This window comes from Rhododendron vialii, chromosome 9a (genome assembly GCF_030253575.1).
Source record: "Rhododendron vialii isolate Sample 1 chromosome 9a, ASM3025357v1".
Taxonomy (NCBI): Eukaryota; Viridiplantae; Streptophyta; class Magnoliopsida; order Ericales; family Ericaceae; genus Rhododendron; species Rhododendron vialii.
This window is the reverse complement of record NC_080565.1, coordinates 1,763,662-1,781,491: the sequence shown is the minus strand read 5'-3', so window position 1 is coordinate 1,781,491 and position 17,830 is coordinate 1,763,662. Positions and strand designations below refer to the sequence as shown.

Genomic DNA, 17,830 nt, shown 5'->3' with positions numbered 1-17,830 from the left:
TAAGCGTTTGGAAGAAGACATGGCATTTATCCGACGAGCGGCTGATAAACCTGTTGAGAGCCGCTGCCATCCCAGTTAGCTTCTGAATTTCCCGAGGAGTGGATGGTGGTTTTAATTGCTGAATAGCTAAGATCTGGTTCGGATCTGCCTCAATACCGCGCCGAGTAACCAAGTAGCCGAGGAACTTGCCTGAGCTAACTCCGAAAGCGCACTTGTCAGCGTTAAGCCGTAGCTTGTGCTTTTTCAAGATTGCAAAGACTTCGGCAAGATGAGAGAGGTGATTCTCAGCCTTGAGACTTTTCACCACCATATCGTCGATATAAGCCTCCATGATTTCTCCGATGAGAATTCCGAAGAACAGGTATACCATTCTTTGGAATGTAGCACCAGCATTCTTAAGGCCGAACGGCATCACCAGGTAGCAGAAAAGGCCTCTGGGTGTGATGAATGCCATCTTTTCCATATCGTCGGGATCCATGGCTATCTGGTGATAGCCTCGGTAGGCATCCAAGAAACTCAGCCGAGCATGACCCGCTGTTGCATCTACCAATTGATCGATCTTTGGAAGGGGAAGACAGTCTTTCGGACAAGCATCATTCAAGTTGGTGTAGTCCACGCAAACTCTCCATTTTCCATTCTTCTTTTTCACCACCACAGGGTTCGCGAGCCAAGTGGGGTATTGTACTTCTTTGATGGCGCCAGCCTCGAGGAGTTTGCTGACTTCCTCATTAACTGCGTCGGCGTGAATGCTGGCTGACCGCCGAGGCTTCTGAATTACAGGCTTTGCTGATTTTGAAACTTTGAGGGAGTGCTGGATAAGCTTTGGGTCAATGCCTGGCATTTCGTACGGTGTCCATGCAAAAACTTCGATGTTACTTTTTAGGAACTGCAAGGTTTCTTCACTCTCGGCTTGGGATAAACCAGCGCCGAGCATGAAATAACGTGATGCATCTTCGTTAAGAGGGAATTTGATAAGATCCTCAACTGATTTCTCTTCAGGAAGAGATCCGACGTCTTCAAGAACTGGTTTGTCAGGGACTTCAACCCAATGTACTCTTCTGGTGCATGATGACTTTCCAATGGCCGAGACGTAACACTGTCTGGCTTGTAACTGATCTCCAAATAGGTCTTCTTGTCTGCCGTTGGCGCCGATGTACCTGACCACCTGGTGGTAGGTTGAGGCGACGGCTTTTATTGAATGAAGCCAATTTCGGCCGAGGATCGCGTTGTATGGGCTCGGGGCGTCTACAACGACAAACTCCAAATTAGAAGCAACCGAGCCTGTAACAACAGGGAGGGTAATCCGTCCAAGATGCCAAACGGGAATGCCACTGAATCCGATCAGAGGGACTTCAGCGGGGAGAAGGCACGATTCAGGAATTTTGAGTTCCTTAAAGAGAGACATGTACATTACTTCTGCCGAGCTTCCTTGATCAATCAACACCCTTTTGACAGAGTGAGTTGAGATTTGGATTGTGACCACCAGAGCGTCGCTATGGGGTGTTTGGACATGTTGTAAATCTTGCTCGGTGAAGGTTATTGACCAAGGACGCTCAAGCATTTTGACTCTTTTTGGAGCACGATTGATGGAAAAAATTTGGGTAACTTTCTCAGCTTTGACAAGCTCTTGACGAAGCTGTCTTGCTGCCTCCTTTGTTGTTGACCCATGAATAACATTGATTACTCCGACTGGACGCGGAATAAGGTTTTGTCCGACAGCGTTCGGCTGTCTCCTCGGCGTTTTTGTCCAATCGATATGATCATCAAGAAGTCCTTGTGCCGCCAGATTTTCCAAAAGTGCCTTATAGGGAGCGCAAGCAGTGGTGTAATGCCCGAGCTCATTATGGTACGAGCATCTCTTCCGATTGTTGTTGTTACCTTCTTCGGTGTTCAATTTGGGAGGGTTCGGCCAGACAAAGAACGGTTCCCTCTCTATCGTACGGAGGAGGAAATAAATTGGCTCTTTGAATACTGTGGTTTCAGCTACATAGTCATGAGCTTTCGGCCCCTTTTTGTCTGCCACCTTGACTGTGTTGACCTGCTTCTTCGGCTGGACAGCGACCACAGGCTTCGGTGGTGCGATTTGGGGTGTGGGGACATGAAGGCTTTGAGGTATAATTGAGTTTTGTCCCCCTTGAAGTTCTCGCTCGGCAAGGAACTCTTCGTAGGAACAGAACTGTTCTACCGTCCTCATTAGCTCATTCATTCCATGAGGCGCCCTTATTGCCAGCTCATCCAAGATCTTGCTTCCAGTTTCCAAACCATTCTTAAAATTCCTTGCCGCCCAGTATTGATCAACACCGGGTATCTCGTTAAATAGTTGCCAGTAACGTTCGGCATACTTCCGAAGCGTCTCACCGGGCCTCTTTCTCATCTGAGCTAAGGCATCTTCTTCCTTGGCTTGCTTGTTGCTAGTGATGAACCGATAGTTAAAAGCTCTTTCAAGCTCTTTGAAACTATGGATCGATCCAGCCTCTAATTGGTTGAACCAAAGCAAGCTGAGGCGCCCAAGACTTGAGGGGAATGCTTTGCACATGATGGCATCGTCGTCGGTGACGCATGAGATGGTGCTTCTGTAGCTGATGAGATGGGTGTATGCCTCGGTTGTGCTGGGATCGAACTTCTGGAATTTGGGAAGATGTAGACCTAGCTTTGGCAAAGTGGCTTGGATCTTGGCCGAAAAGGGTGATTCTGTTAGCTTTTTCAATTGGTACTCGTGGGTTGGCCGAGGGGGAAGACCTTCCCGAGTGTTTCGAGACTTCTTTGAAGCTCGGCATTCCTGTTCCCTTTGTTTTCCTTCGTTATCTTCCTGCCGACGTTGGAATCCCCTCTCCCTCTTCTCTATGGGGACCTTTCCGTAGTCTTCTTCTGGAAGATTTTCGGTATGGTAAACCCTTCGTTGGCTAGGGCGATCGTCTTGCCGAACGACGACACTTACACTTCTTTCACGGTTTATCCTCCGAGCGCTGACTGAATTTGTTGCTCGTCCTTCACGGGCCTTTTCCCGAGGGACTTCATCATGTTCGATCCGATGGCTCTGGGGACCTTTCCCGTTTCTTCTCGGCGTTCGGCTTCTTTGCCATTCGGGTTTGTATGGGATGAGAGCCTGATCGTTGTCTTGGAACTCCACGGTATCGTAGCTTTGGGAGCCCTGGGAGTATTCGTCTCCAGCCGATGAACTGGAGAAAACAGTATGCGGGCTCCCTTCTCGTCGTACTTCTCTGCCTCTATGTCCCGTACCATTGCCGAGACGTTTATGAACTGGTGAGAGCTGCTGCCTAAGGCGAGCGCTATCCCCAGTTCGATGGTCTGTCAATGGTGGGTCCAGGCGGTCGTGAACTGAGATTCTTTTTGGCCGTGCATCAATACCCAAAGGCGGAGGGGGCGGCAAATTTCCTCTCCGGCGCTAACCCTGAGATCCAGAGTGGGAAACCGTTGGAAATTCTTTGGCCTTAATTTTTTCGATCTCCATTCGTAGGACGGCTACATCAGCGTTGGTCTGTTCTTGTTGCTGCTCTAGCAGTTGAACGTATGCTAGAGCATCTTCGCTCAGACCCACTGGACGTTGGATGGAAGAGCTTGCGCCTGGAGGAGTAAATCCAGGAGGGTGAGATGGGGAGGCAGCGTTGATACCGGTCTCAGAGGTGATGTGCAAAGAGGAGCTGAGGGGTTGAAAGAGAGGAGGTGGTGGTGGTGCTCCGCCCATTTTTCTTTGGAGGAGACTGATGGAGATCTCGAGGGGTGAGGTTTTTAGGTACGAACGAGGCGGTCGAGGTGGAGGAGCCGCCGTGGATCTGAAAATCAAGTTTCACGTCAGGTTCACCAAATTGTGGGGCTCCATTTTGGGTGGTTCGTCCTCTTTGAATGGTGGTTCGGGGTTAGCCCTTGTCTCCTTTGCTCAATCCTGCAAAACGAAGCACGACTAAGAGACCACACCGGAGGTTCTCTGGGATGGCCCTCCGGTGCAAGAGTCAGTTTGCTTGCAAGGAAGAGTTAGAGATTGGGAGCTAGGGTTTTCTTTTTGCGTACCTCTTCCAAGAAGGCATAATGGGATATTTATAGGAAACCCTTCGCTTGGTCTCCAAGATTGCACCAACGCTCGACACGCGTCGGCTGATGTCACTGTTGCATCACGTTTAGGGTTTTGCAACCGTTTTCATAATGAGCTGGCACCTTCACGTGCCACCATCATTGTTCTCATAACCGTTCGGATGACGTCACGACCATCATCATAGCCATGGTTGCTGTTCTGATGCGGATGAGCTGGACCGTCGGCCAAGCCATGCTCGGCACCGAGCATGTTGTGGGACCCTCGGCAGCTATCGAAACGAATATATCCTTCTCCCCGATCAGGTGTAGGGAATGGAGAATTAAAGGAGGTGTAATTAGAGGAACCCTCGGCAACAAGGACCCTCGGCTACGGTTGCTGATCCGAACGTCCAAAGAGAGATGTCTTGGAGTTGAAAGTAATGCTAAATCACGCTCGGAATGATCGAGCCATTTGGCTCGGCCTACTACATAACTGTTAGTATTGAAAAATTTCTCAAAAAGACATCCCCTTGCCTTGTATCAAAAACTGGTCTGTTTCCAGAAAGTCTTTGGAAAAAGGAGCAACAATACCCTAGAAAAAAAAGAACAACTCCTTCCCAACTTTTTGGTTTAGTACTCTCTTTTTTTTAGTTTTTTACTTTTTGTAACTTCCTTTTACAGAATTAATTAATTATACGTGTCCATGAGAGGGTGGTGGGTGTGTAGGAACACTCATATGACATAAAAATATGGAACGCGATTAAGATAAATTTATTGAAGATGACACTTTAGATAAAGAAGACAACTATTTGATATTTTAATTTACTCTTTATACTCATGCTGTTGAGACAAATAATTAATTCTAACCTCAAATCACATGTCAAAATTGAGAAAAAACCAACTATTAAAACACACAAAACAAAAAGACTAAAAAAAAGTAAGGGAGGATTGGCCTTGGTGTGTTTTAGAACGATAAGTCTTTTTGCACAGAGAAATTAAGAACAGATCATACACAGATTTTTTGCGAGGCCCACCTCGTATCTCACATTGATGATCGGAATCATACATTATTTTTTGGAGTCCTGTAAAATATCATCTGAAGCGGATATCAATAGAGGCTTTTTCGAAATTGGTAGGGTGAAACTGAATCGTTTGCCCGACGAATCTAGAAAATGTCCCTACCGATATCCGCTTGAGATGATTTTTTACAAGACTCCATAGAATAATGTTTTAAGAAAAATGTGCGGTTCAGATAATTTTCACGAGATCCAAAGAGGACCCCACAAAAAAGTATGTGGATGATCAGTGTGTCGTTTGTCAGCACAGTTGGTTTTACCCCTAGCATTTTTGTTTTTGAAACTGCCATGTCTTTGCATCGGACCAAGGCAACATTCGAAGGCCTGCTTGAGACAGGGAGAGTTAACGAATGAGTCGTCACTGAAAAATTGGGGGATGCTCTCAAAATGAAAACGGCTTCCAAAGCATCCAAAGAATCTCGAATGAGGATCAGAAAGAGGTATGTTCCCATTTAACCTTGTCATCGTTCAATAGGTGGGCTTGCAAATGAACCAAGCTGAGCTGACAACTGTTTGCTAGCTAGCAGGTCTAGGCTCGGCTCATTATGAGCTCGGCTCGGTTCGAGTATTTTTTTCTCGTCAAAACAAACCGAGCTCGAATTAGTTGTAACTGGGCTTGATTATAAAAGTTCGGCTCGTTTGCAGAGGCTCGTGAAGTAAACGAACTGAGCTCGAACACCTCGATAATAAATGAGCCGAGCTAGCTCGAACATGTCAAAGCTCAGCTTGTTTGCATGCCTATAATTGATAATGCTCAGGGTTTGTTTGGACTTCGGATTTGGGAAGGAAAAAGAGAAGGAAATTGATTTTTACACTCCCCTAATTAATTGATGCACACACTCCTCTCTTTTTTTGTCTTTTAGCGGGTGAATTTACGAAACAATTTTTCTGAAATTTGTAAAAAGTGTTTGCATTCATCTGACATTTTGGTGTATTGGTTGTAATTGAGCAGAGTCCATCTGTTAGAGCTAATTGTTGGGATCTATCTCTTCATCTGTGGATGCTATGGTGTTGCCTTTGGAAAGAGCCAGTACTACTTCCTCTACCTCTGCCTCTTCCTCCAGTCATTTGCTTTCTCTATCGCAGGATTTGGTTATATCGGAGTGTTAGTTCCAAACAACTACTAGTATTATTAGAATAAATAAGTTTGTAATAATAAAAATATTGAATGTGTTTCCTCAATCTAAGTGAAATAATAATGTAGCATCAGGATTAACTTGGATAAGTGATCTTGGTCCATGGATATGATGTGTAATAACTGATGGAGCATGGCTCTCATTTATTGGGCCTTTATTGTAGACAATGGTATATATAAGGTCTGTATGTAGCATTTCTCTCTCTCTCTCCTACTACTTTGCTTCCTTTGGACTCATATCTATCAGCATAAGTTCTATCCAATGTTCTAAAAGTCATTAGGCATTAATCGAACGGTCGGCCACCTTCGAGCAATTAATAAGATTAATGGGCGATTAATCAGTGCATAATCGGTGATCAATCGTTAGTCGGATCTAATCGGATAGACCCCGCTAGTAATTAATTGCCGATTAATTTCTTGTTTTAGAACACTGGTTCTATCCCACGAAAATTCACCTTGTCATTCCCCAAAAATCCAGCTAAATATTTTGCACCCAACATCAGCTCCTAAATATTTGTGTTCTTCGGGTGGATCTGCCAGATCCAACATCCAAACGTACCACAACAAATCTCTATCTATAACATGTAGACACCATACACCAAATGGATCGTTGCTAATTCCATTCCTACCTGTGAAACAAGCACAAATCATCCTTCAAAACAGATTGGTCTAAAATGATGTAACAGAATCAAGAACCTAGTTCTAAAATTCCAATTTCCATTACAAGTACTGTCGTAATCTATAGATTTGAATTCGGAAGTTCGGTACAAGTTAAGCAAGACAATTCTAACACAGGCTCAGCCGTAACCCAGAAATCCCTAACCAATCTGTCAGATTGCTGCTGAAGTTGGCTTAAGCTTCTCTCTGAGGAACTGCAGTATGTGTTCACGTTTCCAGTTGTCGACTCTGCAAAGGAAAAAATGAGGATGATAAAATAAAAATATTTAGTGATTCTAGCACATAGGAACTGATATGCACATGCTGTCCAGAACGGCGACATGTTACGCCTATTAGGCCCCTGTCCAAAGCCCAAAAATTCGAAGTCCCCACGATTTTACGACCTAATGTATACTCTTCATTGTCCTCACAATGCGAAAACCCATAAATTTATGGTTTCTTCAGCCCGAAAAGATAGGCCTGATCTCTTAATTTGTAGTAACTTGTATCAGATCAATCAAAAGCAAAACCACAACATGCTAATCACAGGCCGCTCTGATTTTTTGTGGTCAACACCATAAAAAGGCCTTTTGCTGAGCCATATCTAGCAGGTTCAGAACACCACATTGCATTCAAATGTAGTGTGTCAAGCTGATGTGGTGTTCCCGATAAATAAAACTTCAGAAATCAGGCCACTTACATTTGGACAACTAACAATGACCACTTTCGGCTTTCCTAAGTATCCTAACTTTGGTCCACACAATGGTACTTTAGTTTCTCCAACTCCTACTGGCTGGGGCAAGGTACACTGCTGAGTGGCCAGACTCGTGGACACATTACTTGTTGGGTTGACCTCAAAGTGCAATGTTATAATTCTAGGATTGTTTTTGCAAAACAAAAAACTTAGGATTGTGGTCATTTTGAGATTTCCAGATGGAATGACTAGAAAAGGAGAAGATTTTTTGAGATTTTTCCTCTTAATTGGTTAACGCAAATGTCGTACAATATTCTAGCGACCCAAAATCCTACTTAAGATCGAATATGTTGTGAGACAAACATTACATGAAGGGAACTTCTTATAAGAACTCAGTAAATTTGAATCTTAAAAACGAGAGATATTAAACCTAAAAGAAAAACATAAAATATAGGCTTATCTAGTGTTTAGAACTCAAAGAAATGTTTACTGGTTAGGAGAAACCCACAATAACCCATAAAAATAAACTTTAAAGTGTTTAAAAACCTAAGGGAAATAAATACAACCTTATAAACTTTAGAGGTTGTAATATATAATTATATAAACTTGAAGGACAACGTTATAATTAGAAAAAAATGAGATTGAAACAAACAGGAAAAACCTTGAGAACGAAATGGAAACATTCAAAATATAAGGACCAAATTGAAACCTACCCTTAACTACTGGGACTCAAAAGCAAGATAAGCCTAAAATATAATTTATAAAGGCATCATAACATATAAATGACAGAAAGCCTCAGTTCCAAAACAATCTCACCTAAGGCCTCAATGCAATGGTTCTCTTTAGGAAAGCCATTCTAGGGCCTCTCTTTCATGAAATGCAGACTATATGTACCCAATCTCATCTCTGCTCCGAGATTTGATCCTCGAAACTATTGTTCTTTTCAGCATGGTATGCATGGATGCATTGCTCTATTATACTTAACAGTTGTTACAGACATTATGAGTAATGTTTTTCAATTATCAGGAAAAAGACGGTAATTGGAATTCCAGATGTTATGGCGCAAACTGCCAAGTTTAATGGGGACCCATTTCCAAACAGCTTAAGTTCTGGAAACAATTTGTAATCTCACACAAACCAGAACCGAATAATGGATACAGATCCACCTATAGGTCAACCACAAAACATGACATGTAAGGATCGGCAAGCGGGCCATGCGGATTTGCTACCCGAGTAACTCGAAGTTTTTGTTGGTGGAAAGTTTTCATGATCCCCATTACATATCCAGCTATTGGAACTATGTTTCTAAGCATCACAAAACCAGCAACTTGATAATTACATACAGCTCATTTCCCGGAAAAAAAAGAAAAAGAAAAAAAAAAAGATGATTAAGTATAGCTGACCTTATGGTTTCTTTATGTTGCCCATCATCATCTAACATGATCAACTTTGGAGGAGAATTGAACGCATATTGAACTTTTACAGAAGGGAACTTTTCCTTCTCTTCTTCAATGAAACCAACAATTTCTGGATAGAATACTAGTTTCCTCATGCACACCTCCAGAACTGCACCAGAATAGGTAATCTGCAAATGTACTTCAGTTAAATGCAAGAGCTCCATTGCTGTAAATTAGAAGACATAGGTAATCGAAAAATTTACACAAAAGAAAACAAATATAGATAAAATGGACCACTGAACCAGTGATCAAAGCCACATTCTACACACATAGAAAATAATGATGTCCTTAAAGCCTCAGATAGCATCTTCAAGTCAGTCAAATAAATCCTTGTACGTCCATGCATGTGCATGTGTGTTTGTGCAGATATTTCAAGAATTTACGGCAGAACTTGTTAAGAGGTAGGCTCTCCAATCGCCGTCACCTGTACCTATGCAATACATCATGGTTCATTTTCCTATGACCCTGCTGCCTAATGTGAATAATACTGATAAACTGGCTTCCAGCATCAAATGGTGTTTACTAAGTTGAATCTGCCCGGGCTGCTACGAGAGCTTCTAAGCATAAAGCCTCTTGGTCTTTGGTTGTTTGGTTCACAGTTCACACATAACGCTCCAAGATGGGCTTTTGTTTCTGCTTTTGGCAGAGGCTAGCTACTAAGGATAGATTGATTGAATTGGGCTTGGGGATGGGGATGGACCCGATTTGGGCACTGTGTCATTAGCTGCAAGAATATCATGAGTATTTCTCCTTCTATTTATTAGTGCAATTTGGAGTGTTATTTGGTCTCATGTGTTAGGAAATATCAGATTATGGAATGGTCTCATCATTCGAATTTTCAGTCGAACTGGGTGATTCAACATTGCAGAAAGGAGACCTTTGACAATTACATTTATTTACTTGCTCGGGCTGCCACAACTCATCACTCAGAGGGAAAGGGAGCACAAGAATCTTCAGTCATGAAACCTTGTACTGGAGTATCAAATTAATTGGCTCTTGTGTAGCTCAGAGCATCTCCACAACTACAATATCTTGAAACTAAGTAGAGTTATATTTTAGCTGTATCCAAATGTATGCTTCCATGCCCACAGTAAACTTTGCTTCCCAAAAAAAAGAAAGAGGACACAGACTATCAGTGCAAAGAAAACAATATGAAATGCTATTCAGAGACGTCTCAGTTTCAACAACCAACATAAGGAAATGAATTTAAAGGAAATATGTCGGCTTCAACGGATCAGCACAGATCCAATCCACAACTACCCATACCTTGCTCATGGAATCATCAGAATCCTCTGAGCAACACTTCAAACAATCAGATACCAACTCTGCAACCAATCAAATGGAGTATAATTCAATTAATACAATCATGAAAAGTACAAAGATTATGTGGATTATTACATACACTATAGGGTATCTTTTTGTTTAAAGTCAAATTCTAGCACAATAAGCACATTCCTGTTGTGTTCTATAAACTCAAACCCTCAAACAAAATCTAACATGATGTCATCAAATGGTGGAGCTGGAATAGGGCCAAGAGTTCGGTAGGTGTCCGTGCCTCCAAAAAAATCTCGTACTGACACCTTTCTCTTTGTAGACAGCTATCATCACTTCCGCCATAATTTCAAGTGCCTTCATAAATTTTTAACCTATTTAGTTTGTCCCTCCCAAACCATTAATTGCCTGGACCAAAGCACTGATTGGAAATGAAACTTCCCTTCCCACGGTAAAACAGTCGCTTAAAAAATATACTTTAGCTACATTTCCATAGAACTTATTGGTGAACCAGAAAAAATTGAGTCCTAATACAGAAACATATCATCATAGTTTACGGTGCCAATTTGGTGTTGGATGGAAACCTAAAAGTTGTCATCATTAATGAGTGGAATGCAAATAATCAGAACACTCTGATGAACTGACTCAAGAGCTGAAAACAAGCAACCAAATATCGGCAAATTTGAGACACCACCACCAAATCAGCTATCGAACATGAAGACTTGCTCAAATAAAGTCTCCCAACTACCCTTCTCTTTTCCCAATACATCTTAGTTAATTCAGTAATTAGTTTGTTTAAGATCCAATTCAATACCACTTGGTGAGTGGAGACTGTCTAGGGTCATGTGCTAATTTTTGAGGTATTATTTAACAGATGTGGGACAAGGTCTTCAACACTCTCCTGCAATTGGGACGGAAATTCAGACATAAATAGATGATACATTATGGAGGGAAACAAGATGCATTTGGCACAAATAAAGAGGGATCAATTAACACACACAAAAAAAAACATTGTTGGCCAAAAGCCTCTAAATACCACATTTTGATGGTTAGAGCATCTAACTCAAAAACATCCATGCATCAGTTTTGGAGTTATTATTTAACTGATGTGGACCAATATCTTAACAAGGTTCATAGAAGCAACACTTGGGGTAGTTCTTCCCCATCCTAGAATGGGTCATCCTACAATGGGTCTCTAGACTCCCTACACATGATCTTTCCCTGCATCTCTATAAAATCTTCAACGTAATCCCTTCGATTAGCATATGTTGTCCCCAGATTTTCAGAAGGATCCAAGGGATGACTTGAGTTAGCTAACTTCCGACTAATTACCTTTCTATAAGCCAAGATAAGATGTTTGTTGTGTGATTGAGAGATTGAGGAAACAGAGAAAGATCTATCGAAACTGAAAACAGAAACCACAAAGTTTGGCTCAACTAGAGAATAGTAAATACAAACCAACATCAGCTTCACGTAGTTCTTAAGTGGGCAAGAATGAAAGAGCTAGGCTAGTAAGCTAAGTGAATGAAACAAGCAGCATGCAAATATTTAACTAGTATAGTTTTACATATATCCCAATAAAAAAATCAAGGATGTGCAAAGAAGATTAAAGCCAAAACATGATGCTTTCAGTTGCAATATCTAGCTGTCAGAATTTTCGGTCGTCAAAAATTACAAAGCATTTTAGGAGGGTGAAGGGAAATAAAAGTGTAAAGGATTTCCTTTCACAAACTTAAAGTGTGTTTCCCTTGTCCTTGCTCTTCCCTCAACAAATCTCTTTATGGATCTTTGATCCAAAACAAGAGCATTTCATTCAGAAACAGAGAGTCAGGCAAAATGAGCCAAGCATAAGCGTGGCCACAATGCAAAAACAGTGAAACCTTTTACCTTAAATAGTCAAATCTCTTATTTTTCAACATGTTCTCCCAAACCCTAACAGTAGAAACAGCCAATAGTAGAATTCACCTATTTTGCCTCTAACCAATAATCAAATTATACCAGAATATAAGAAGCCATACGTAATGCCACACTATTATCTATCAACCCCATCTTAAATTATGCCTTATTTCTGTCAAATTACCCTCATCAAACCCAATCAAATCCACACACACCCCCAAAAATCCACCACTCACCGTAATAAACTGGAAAAAACTGCTAAATCTCTTTCTTTTTCAGCATATTCTCCCTAACCAAAAGGCATAGACAGTTATAGTTAAAATTAAACTACTTTTCAAAATTTATCCCAGAATATAAGAAGCCATACCTAATTTCACACTGTTATCTGTGATTCTGTATTACCAATCTGAAATTATCCCTTGTTTCTGTCAAATTACCCTCATTAAACTCAAATCAACAAACCCACCCAAAAATCAACCACTCACTGTATTATACAATCAAGGCTATACCAATTACCATAATTTTTGACACATTTTTGACAAACAAAACGTATCTACGGTATTGGTATTCATAGCCTCAATCACACTTATTTTAGGCCTAACCCAATCCAAAGTATTCCCTATTTCCATCAAAATCACCACATCAAACTCGGTCAAATAAGCAAACACGACCCAAAACCCAAACTTCCACTTCAATTTACTCACCAAAAAAAAAAGAAACTAATCCAGACTACATGATTAGGATAATAATATCTGGATTTTTGTCACCTTTTCGACAAACAAAACGTGTTACCATTCATAGCTAAATTCACCCTATCTTAAGCCAAACCCGTTTCATATTAATCCCTACTTCTATAAAAAATCATCGCATCAAACTCGATCAATCAACAAAACCCCAAACCTCCCCCTCAATTCACTTGCGAAAAAAGCAAAAAAAAAAAAACTAATCCATAATACACGATTGGGGTTTTTGACATACTCATAGCTACAATCTCACGACTTTGGGTCTAACCCATTTCTAATTATTCCCTATTTCTATCAAATTCACCGCGTCAAACTCAATCAAATCACACGGAACACCACCCAAAACCCAAATCCTCACTGAAATTTTCTTGCAATTCTTTAAATAAATAAATAAATAAACTGATTAACAAAACACCACCCAAAACCCAAACCCTCGTTGAAATTTTCTTGCAAAATATTAAAAAAAAAACTGATTCAGACTGCATTATTATTAGGCTAATAATAATACCTTGATTTTTGACATACTCGGCGAAGGTGTTGCAATCCGAGCACAGGGCAAGACCCGTGAAGCCTAAGCTTTCGCACTCTTTGGAGCTCAATTGTTCTGCTCTTGAGCCCAAAGGTATCGCAAGCAGTACTATCGCATACACCAATAGCGATCCCATCTCTCTCTCCCTCTCCCTCTCTCTCTCTCTCTCTCTAAAACGCGAGAATGAGACGAGGAGAGAAACGAATCTAACAGAAATTGTGGTGCAGAATGTAGTTTGCAAATCTTTTGGGGGTAAAAATTTCACTTTGTGGAAAGTATGGGTACAGGATGTTAAAACTAGTCTAGGGCTGCAAATAAACCAAGCACTTGGCTAGTTCGGCTTGGCTCGGCTCGTTAATATTTGGCTTGGTATTGAAAGAGTTGAGTTTGAGCTCAAGTTTGAGCAGAGTGAAGCTCAACTCGTTCGAATAAAGCTCTGCTCTTTAAGGGAGCCTCAGCTCGATTAAAAAGACTTGTTTAGTAAATGACTAAACTCAGTTCGTTTAGGCTCAATCCAAGTTCAAATTTTTGACTCATTTAGTAAACGATCCGAGTTCGAGCTCGACAAAGCTCGGCTCGGCTCATTTGTAGTCCTTGGTTCTATGTACAGTATATTAGTTAATTTTAACAAATGATAAATTTTTGTTTAATTCTGGCTATCCTTCTAGCCAGTGAAGAGTGGAGGTAATTATTTTTTATAATGTACATCAGTTCTAGCCAGTGAAACATGGATCTAATGTACAATTTAGCTACCCCATAAAACTTTTTATGAGTTTACTATGTACTAATTAAACTTTTTATGAGTTTAATTTGCCTGCGTGGACACTTTAATGTGTAGAGAGTTAGTATCTACATAGTGGATGCTCTCAATTCCGCCAAATTCTTATGAGCAATATCGTGAATAAAATTTTAGAACATAATTCCGGACACAAGTACATGTCCTAATCATTTTTACAACATAACAAGGACTAACAAAATTAAAAGGGTAGAGACCAAGTTTATTTTTATATTCGAACTCCCTTTTTCGTTCTATTGCATGTGAAATTTACATAAAACTGCCTTTCATGTGCGAAACATTTTTACATTTTTACAAAATGAAAGCCTATGTTATAAATTCGCTTGCAAGAGGACCAAAAAAAAAAAAAAATGGAGTGCGATTACAAAAAGCTGAGGGTGTAAAAATCTACCACTCAATTTAATAATACGTGTCGCTAATCCCGGAACCAGGGGAGTACGTCCAATGGAATATTCCACTAGAATCTACATTACTCAATCCATTCCTCTCTTACCTTTTTTCGCCTCATTAACGTTTGTTCAATTACTCTCTTACCCGCAAATGTAAGTTCCGATGGTTGTATACAGATACCGAGTAATGGCTAGCATAAGTTATAGAGCCCTTCTAAATGTAGTTAGTCAAAACAACTTAAGCACCACAATGTCCTTTTAGCATTTGGGATTGTGATTTTGACACTTTAAAAATTGATGGAGGAGCTTCAAAATTGAACTGTGTTAATACACAAAACAACGTCGTTTTGGAAGCCTCTCCATCAATTTTTAGGGTGCTAAAATTAATTTCCTTTAGCATTTCACTATGAATAATTCAATTAAGATGGCATGTCACCAACCAAAAAAAATAACGGTCAAAAAAATTGGTAGCCTTTGTGCTTTCATTTAATAAACGTGTCGCACTTTCAGACTTTAGTTGGCAGCCGGTTTGTTCTAAAATTTATTTCGTGACTTTGTTTGCAACTGTGTTCTGAACTTTGCTTGGTACTCTGTTCATATTGTGATCCATACTTCACTCGGATACCTCTGCGTACCCAACGACGTGCATGAGTGACTCGCTAAAACTCGACAGAAAGACTTGGTTCGGTCAACTAGGTCTTGGTCTTACTCGGTCAGATTATCAATGCGACATCCTATGACCCAAGGGGATGGTGATGGAACGCATGTGTTTTACCGTATATAGTGATGAATGCCCATCTATGGCTCGATGGGCCTAAAAAATAGAAAATTAGAAACCAACTCTGTTTTTTAGGTTTGGTTTGATTCCAACCCTGATTTTTTTTCCCGAAGCTGGATGGCTCAGTTATGTTACTTATTGACTTTTTTGCCCGCCAAGATCAACTCCATGAACAGACGTAAAAGCTGAGAACGCCCTCTCCCCTCTCTCTCTCTGAACTACTGCCACGACATCTCGACACACCAAACACCTCTCTCTCCCTCCACCGATGGATCAGCGCCGACCACCGCCGCTGTCGCCGTCTCCGACGAGAATTCGTGTTCTTACCGCCGTTGTGTTGTTGCTGCCGTCGGTATCTCCACGATCTTCCCTCGTTCTGGTCGTCTCCCATTAAAATCTAGTCGTCTCCCATTGAGATCCAAGTTTTCACATAGCTCCAGATGTTTTTGATCGTACAGGTTAAATCCCTTGGGGATTTCATAGAATATTAGGTGGACTCCATCTGCTTTAAAAGGTACATGAAGAAAACCCAAAATACTCCATTTTGCATAGAATTCACGAGGAGACAGAGGCCGACGGACTTTCTTCAAAATCAACATTTCGGTTTAAAATTTTTGTTTGTTTGTATGTGTAGAGATTGATTTCGTGTGCGAGAGTGTGATCTCCCTTGTTTGATCAAATATTGGGCACTTAAGAAAAAAATAAGCTGTAATATGGATGGATTTTGATTGCTTTTAAAAAAAAAATTTCATTTGTGTGTGTATTTTTTACGAGAACTGTGTATTTTTCTATGAGAACTCTGTATTGTTTATGAGAACTATCTATGAGAACTGCGTATTTTTCTATGAGAACTATATATTCTCCATGAGAACTGTCTATTAGAACCGTGTATTTTCTATGAGAACTATATATTTTTTATGAGAACTGTGTATTTTAATTAGTATATGGTAAGACTGTGTGAACTTTGTATTTTTCAGTTCACATAGTCCAGTTCTCATAAGCAGTTTACAAAACTAGTTCTCATAGCAAATTCTCATAGAATTAACTATGAAAATTAGCAATTCTCATAGAACTGACTATGAGACTTGCAGTTAAAAATTCAATTCTAAATCAATTTATTTTCTATGTGAATTATTATTTTTTTTACTCTGATTACCTTTTTAAGACATAGCGGTGAGAACATTTATAAATATATATGATTTTGATTACCTTTATGTTTTTATTCAATTTTTATTCGTGCGTTTATTTTTCTATGAAAATTATGTATTTTTCTATGAGAACTGTGTGTTGTTCATGAGAACAATCTATGAGAACTATATATTTTTTTATGAGAACTGTGTATTGTCCATAAAAATCATCTATTAGAACTGTGTAATTTCTATGAGATTATACATTTTTATGAGAACTGTTTATTTTAGTGTGTGGTAAAACTATGTAAACTGTGTATTTTTCAGTTTACATAGTTCAGTACTCATAACCAGTTCACAAAACTAGTTTTCCATGAGAATAGTCACTTCTCATAGCCAATTCTTATAGAACTGATTATGAAACTTGGTAGTTCTCATAAAACTAATTATGAGAATTGACAGTTCTCATAACTCAGTTCACATAGCCAGCAGTTCTCATAGAACCGACTATGAGACTTGGCAGTTTTCATAACCAGTTCACATAGCTAAGGGTATTTTTGTCCAAAATAATATAATTCAGGAATTGATTCTAAAAATATGGTTCTCATAACCTCAGTTCTCATAGCCATAGTTCAGGGATATTTTTGTCCAAAATAATATGTTAACTCGGGTTATGTGAACTGGTGGGAATATTTTTGTCCAAAATATTATGTTAACTGGCTATGAGAATTGACAGTTCTCATAATCAGTTCACATAGTCAAGGGTATTTTTGTCCGAAATAATATGGGTCAGGAGTTGATTTTAAAAATATAAATTTTACTGAAAATGAACATGTACGCAAAAAGTGAAAAAGAATGGGAAAAATAGTAAAAATGTATGAAAAATCAAGAAAAATGACTAAAATAAAGAAGGAATATTTTTGTCAGGACTAAATTAATTCCGAACCTATTTCTTAAGGCTGGCCTCTAAATTCCCCTTAAAAAAAATAAAAAATCTTATATGCGTACAAAACCAGTGATTTTAGAGCACACCGTTTGGGAATAGGAATATGGGCATGGAGTAGTTTTCGATTAAAAAAAGAAGAGAAGACATGGGTTTTGTACTTTGTTGGGAAGAGGAAAAACCCCCCCTGTTCTCTTTCAATGCACCAGTTATGGGTTTGTCTTTTCGAAAAAAATGATACATTGTGGTGTTTATTTTCTTTAAATTCAACGTTAGACCGCACCGGACAGTCGAACACCAATTTGGTTT

The 17,830-nt window shown here is 39.9% G+C and overlaps 1 protein-coding gene and 1 long non-coding RNA gene across 2 annotated transcripts; one reads left to right on the top strand and one right to left on the bottom strand.

The window, feature by feature from the left end:
* Positions 1–5,391: 5,391 nt before the first annotated feature.
* LOC131300706 (uncharacterized) lies at positions 5,392–6,435 on the top strand. Its single transcript, XR_009191031.1, has 2 exons — positions 5,392–5,545; positions 6,058–6,435. It is a non-coding gene; the product is annotated as an uncharacterized LOC131300706 (long non-coding RNA).
* A 399-nt stretch (positions 6,436–6,834) lies between these two features.
* Positions 6,835–13,768, bottom strand: LOC131300705 (uncharacterized). The gene is made up of 4 exons (XM_058326665.1): positions 13,468–13,768; positions 10,315–10,373; positions 8,995–9,176; positions 6,835–7,146 (listed from the first exon to the last, which is right to left on the bottom strand). Exons 1-4 carry the CDS (start codon positions 13,622–13,624, stop codon positions 7,071–7,073), a joined length of 474 nt encoding a protein of 157 aa, XP_058182648.1. The 5' UTR covers positions 13,625–13,768; the 3' UTR covers positions 6,835–7,070.
* Between the last annotated feature and the right edge of the window lie 4,062 nt (positions 13,769–17,830).

Bases quoted from the DNA above. Each gene is read 5' to 3' on its own strand.
- LOC131300705 (XM_058326665.1), bottom strand. From the start codon at position 13,624: ATGGGATCGCTATTGGTGTATGCGATAGTACTGCTTGCGATACCTTTG. The intron at 10,374-13,467 runs GTATTATTATTA...GATTGGTTGCAG, and splicing joins CGAGTATGTCAAAAATCAAG to AGTTGGTATCTGATTGTTTG. The intron at 7,147-8,994 runs GTCAGCTATACT...TTTCCTTTGCAG, and splicing joins CAACATAAAGAAACCATAAG to AGTCGACAACTGGAAACGTG.